The sequence below is a fragment of the Acanthisitta chloris genome, unplaced genomic scaffold (genome assembly GCF_000695815.1).
Source record: "Acanthisitta chloris isolate BGI_N310 unplaced genomic scaffold, ASM69581v1 scaffold21846, whole genome shotgun sequence".
Classification (NCBI taxonomy): domain Eukaryota; kingdom Metazoa; phylum Chordata; class Aves; order Passeriformes; family Acanthisittidae; genus Acanthisitta; species Acanthisitta chloris.
Genome location: NW_008676781.1, coordinates 314 through 5,639, shown reverse-complemented (window position 1 = coordinate 5,639; position 5,326 = coordinate 314). Strand labels below are relative to the sequence as shown.

Below are 5,326 nucleotides of genomic sequence, written 5' to 3'. Positions count from 1 at the left end.
AGGAACTGGCTATTGCTGACCAAAGCTGCAGACTTTTCATACTTGTTAAATGCTCTTGGTGTTTTCCAGGCATTAAAAGCCTCCTGAGGGTTTAGCCATGATGTGTACAATGAGGGATCTCGGAAACTCCCTGTGGCAAAGATAAGAGAGCCCTTGTGACAGATGGAAAGCTACAAACATCTTCATCCCAATAGTCCTGTGTGATCCGATCAATGCTTGTCAGATCAATTCAGGCATTGGAAACACTCTGCAGAGGGCTCAGCCTGTGGAGTAGAACTTTTAAACAGGTTCATCACATTATCTAGAAGCACACTCTTGTGGCAGTAATAATCTCCAGCTATGCTCATCACTCCAGAGCAGCTAAATATATCTTCAGACAATATGGCCAAGAATTCCATCAGATACACAGACTTCAGTCTCTTCTTCCTTCCCTGAAGTGCTTCAGGAAGCACAGAAGTCTGCTGTAAATACAACAGCCCTAAGCAATTAAGACAGTAAAATGTTTCTAGAGGGATTATTGACCTTATAAGTCAAACATTTGGCCTTGGATTTTTTCACTTCCATCAGATATGCTTGCAAAGAAAGAAGTGAGATGTGAAATAAGAACCTCTGAGGTCTTGTGCTTGTCCTTACCTAAGTCTACACTGTGTACATCTTTTCCTCTCAGGACAACCAGGTTAGCAATGGAAGTATTGAAGTGCAGTGGCTTGTTTGGGGAATGACTGGAGGGGATGGAGGAGCCTGGAAGTGGTGGTTTTACTTGCCAATCAATACCTGTGAGATTGGGGAAAAAAAAAAAAAAAAAAGACATAAAAGAAAGTTAATGTCTTGTGAAGTATGGATTTGGAGTAGCTGAAGAGGCAGATGGGAACTATCACTGAGATCACACTAGAGCTTGTAGCTGCTGCACATTAATTAAGCAGCAATTACACAATTCTCAGAAAAAAACAGTGCTAATCCAGCAGCATTTGCCTGGTAGTCACTTACCTTACCAGGGAAGATGATACTTGTTTCTATCCCTGGCAAGCTGCTAGCCCATTCTTTGCATAGCTGACAGCTACACTGAAGTCCCCATGTAAATGATATGGGACAGCTAAGTGTGATTTTCATTAGCAGAAGGTGTAAAAATGAAAAGCAGAACTCACTACCCGAGGAACATTGCAAACGAGTGATGTAAATTAAGTGCACAGCCACAGACTGTGGGTTTGGTTTGTGTGTTTTCAATAGTTACAATTAACTGGGATGTCTGGAAGCAGAAGCAGGAGCTGTGGCAGCTGAGGAGGTGGTTATTTTTTCCTGCTGAGGGCAGCAGCTTGTCTCTGCACTGACCAAAGTGAGGGCCACAAAATAATCAGCTTTATTCCAGTGTAAAAATAAACTCTTGGAGACTGGTGGACACTGCAGGTGAGCAAATGCTTTTTACCTTCCTCCATTTTAGCATTAGCTATGAGCATCTGCCTCAAGTGTTTGATGAGGCCAGGCCAGCTGAAGGTGCTGTAAGCCAGGGAGTTCTCAGGCATCTGAGGGATGTTACGAAGACCCAACATCTTGAACTCAGGATGTGGAACTAATGTCTCCATCAAGTCTCCTGAAAGAAGAAATTAACAGCTGCTCATATTTGACAGAAATATTGCACAGGGTAGCTAGAACAGGAGCAGAGAGTGAGGAATTGAAGGTGAGAAGCAAAGCAAGATATGTAAGGTTTAATCAGGCAAATACAGGGACACACATCAGACAGAGTAATGCAAATTTGCTGTATATTACTGAGTTCTGTTCAGGCATCTCAGTAGCTCTTATTTTATCACTGAGACTTCTCTCACTTTACAGACATCTAAATTAGTCTTTTCTGTCACTTTTCCTGTCTTAAAGCTTGGGATATATCCAAATCCTTGAGTAAGGAGACTGCAGAACTGGATTTCCCATGTGAACTGATAGCAGAAAGGTGTGTGGTTTGGTACCTAATGGGTTCCTGCTGTAGTGTGAACCACCTTCTGCTGGGTAAGTGGGCTGGAAAACACTCCCCAGCTGATGTGCAATGACTTGGTTCACATCCCTGAAGGAGATCTGTTTGATGTTCATCAGCTGAGCACAGATCTTGTGGATGACATCATTTTCGTGGACAAGAAGGGCATCTGATGACTGGTACAGATGTGACAGAGTCAAAACAGAGTTGTAGTTTTGAACGATGACCTGGAAACAAACAAACAAATAAGAAACCACACACAAAGGAGAGTCAAACAACTGAATCTCTTTCTAGTTTATAATCCTCTGGCTACTGCTGTTTCCTCAGTTAGGATTTAGGAAGTGATTCATGTTCTTTGCTAAAGGACAGAATGAGGTCAGGAGCTTTTTCATTGGAAAAGGGTAAGACCTGTGAAAATCGTTATCCATCTCCCTTTATATCTCTCATCTCTCCAGACAAACCTGCTAAAATAAAATCTGTGTGGGAACTGATCACAATGCTGAGGTAGGATCCTAACAGGAGATTCCCAGTTAGCTAACAGAGCTTCTAACATAACTGCATCACTTCAGCACTTAAACTAGTAATAATTTTCCTTTGGTGAAATCACATGTACCAAACAGTTCTTTAGCTGTGGTACTTAGTCATGTTGAACTTTTTATTAAAAAGTAAAATGTACCTATTTTCTAGTTTATTTATGTTGCAGATGTTTTGTTTAAGCAGCGATTATAAACTCCACATAAGTATAAACTGTATCTGTTCACCTCCCCAGTGCCATAAGGCCAGATAACGTGGTTGAGTATAAATGAGGTTGGAAAAGCATCTCTCAGACTCTGGGTGACAAAGGCTCCCAGGCCTGACCCTGTGCCACCAGCCATGCTCATGATGGTGAAGAATCCCCCGAGTCGCTCACACTTCTCTGCTTCTTTCTGCACCAGGTTCATTATCACTTCTTTATGTCTGGGCCCATGGACAGAGTAGCTGTGGAGTAACAAAACAGAGAGACGTGGCAGATTACTGGATACATAAAAGCAGAAAGGTAAAGCAAACTTTTATTATATTAGGGTTATTTCCTAGTCTTAAATACTCTGATTCTAAAATGTCACATTTGAGGCACTGGCACAGGTTGCCCAGAGCAGCTGTGTCTGCCCCATCGCTCGGAGTGTTCCAAGCCAGGTTGGATGGGGTTTGGAGCACCCTGAGCTGGTGGGAGGTGTCCCTGCCCAGGGCAGGGGGTGGAACTAGATGAGGTTTAAGGTCATCTTCAACCCAAACCAGTATGGGATTCTATGATTCAAATAGCAATTTCATCTTGCAAAAAGCAGTTCCTATTTTAACTCCAAAATAAATGCTGTTCCATGCTCTGTACCTTGCCCAGCTGCAGCATTACCCTCCTAGAGAGTCTAAACAGCTCATTATTCCCCAGCTCTCTGTGCAGAGCTCGTGGCAGCTGTTCGTACCCGTTTGCCCAGTTGTTCCCAGAGCCTTGCTTCTGACAGAAGTGGGACTGCTGGTTGTACTTCCAGGAGCCAGACCTGGCAGCCATGGACAGGGTTTGGCTGATCACTTTAGGTTCCATGTCAACAAGCACAGCCCGAGCCACAGGTACTGCATGGGGAGAGAAACAGAATTGGGAACGATGTTAGAACTTGTTTGTGTAAGACAGATGGACTTGGATGGATACACCATCCCAAAGTGTAATTCCTCACACCCATGTTAGCCAAACTATTAATGGGACACTACAGGAAGGAAAGGACTTGGCCATGCCCTGGATTTATGGTGAGCCATGTATTGTGCCAAAGACAGAGCTGAACTCCAGAGACCACAGATCCTTCAGGAAATGAACCACTTGATGTGTCTGATAACACCAAATTTGGATGCTCAGGGTCCCAATGCATTGGATAACATCAAATTTGGATACTCTGGCTCCTACTCTTTGGCATGATCTACCTACAGCAGAAAATGTTTGGAAGGACATACGTATCCATGCATGCTATTTGCAGCTGTGCTACTGGCAGCTCTGTGCTCTCAGACCCTTCACTGCATTTACTTTGCTTCCGTGGTTGGTGCAATGTGACAATCCTTCTGGACTGAAGGTAAAACTCATTCTCCAGCTGAAGGTACAAGACCTTTTTAATTTCTGTCCCCTGTAACCAGCCCCTGTGTGGGAAACAAGCCCTGTGAAGCTGTACCTCCAGACTCCTCCTCGCAGAAGAATCTCTCTTTGCAGGCATCCTGGTAGGCTTCATTCTCTTTCTTGGAACACAATCCATGTGAGCCATGGACATCACTGCAGAGAGCACTGAACATCTCGTGCCCAGTCTGGTTCCCACACTGCCCAAGCTGCACTGTCACTATTGACATCCTGAGTCACTTGGTGGTTAAGCCTGAAAAAGAAAATATGTCTTTAGTTGACTGTAGGGAGAAACAAGTTCTGATAACTGATTTCTGATCAGTTTTGCCACTTATTAACAACTTCTAGTGAGGAGAAGGCTGTGATATAACCAGTGGCTGTTTCTGTCAGCACTTCCACAGAGTCACAGACTCAATCAGGTTGGAAAAGACCTCTGAGATCATCAAGTCCAACCTCCCTCCCAAATGTCAGAGGAATGCAGATGGTAGTTCACAGGGAATCAATCTGTTTACTGCTGCTTTACATCTGGAGGGAGCTGAAACCAACCACACACCAACCAGTGTTTGCTTATTTACTTCTGCTAAGTAAAGCAGGATGGAAACAAACCATTACAGCTCAGGTGTAAAAGCACAATAAGGAAGTACCACATGCCTTTAGAAAAACCTGTTCAACACTGTAGCTGATTTCCTGTGCTACACTGCTCCAGGCCTGATGCCAAACCCTGCTGAGGTGACTAAAGGATTCCCTAGAGTATTCCCAGAGTGAAGTTTTTGGTGTGTTTTCACAATTTTACCCACTCAGCATTTCGCAGCAGCTCTGCTTTCTCACTTTGCTATTCTTCCACAGAAACGAGGTCAATTGTTTTAAACTCCGCTGGTTATTCTGGGCTGCTGTTCCTCATTCCCACCCCAGCTGTGCATGGCACTCCTGTACCAGCATTCCTTGGGTGGTTTCCAGCGCCTGTACCTGCTTTCTCAGGCAGGTATGTGCTGATGTTGACTCCTGTGCCTGATCCCAGCACACACCTCACAGCCTGGAGCCAGCCTGGCTGTTGCTGTGAGACCGAGTCACTCCTCCTGGGGAAATAAATAAACACGAGAATCAGTCTCAGAAAAGGCTCATGTCCAACACACCTGTGTGATGCTGATCCTGGGGAGAATCCCTCAGGCACCACTGACACCCTGTCAGGGCCTGTCCCCTTATCAGGGGCCACTGCACCCCTCAGGGCTCAG

The 5,326-nt window shown here is 44.6% G+C and overlaps 1 protein-coding gene across 1 annotated transcript in view; it reads right to left on the bottom strand.

Annotated features, from left to right (window-relative positions):
* The window catches only part of TUBD1 (tubulin, delta 1), a 5,108-nt gene extending 784 nt beyond the window's left edge, over positions 1 to 4,324 (bottom strand). The window contains 7 exon segments of the mRNA XM_009076268.1: positions 2 to 130; positions 634 to 774; positions 1,424 to 1,588; positions 1,959 to 2,190; positions 2,725 to 2,941; positions 3,421 to 3,568; positions 4,153 to 4,324. Coding sequence (XP_009074516.1) covers positions 2 to 130; positions 634 to 774; positions 1,424 to 1,588; positions 1,959 to 2,190; positions 2,725 to 2,941; positions 3,421 to 3,568; positions 4,153 to 4,324 — 1,204 coding nt within the window.
* Positions 4,325 to 5,326: the final 1,002 nt, after the last annotated feature.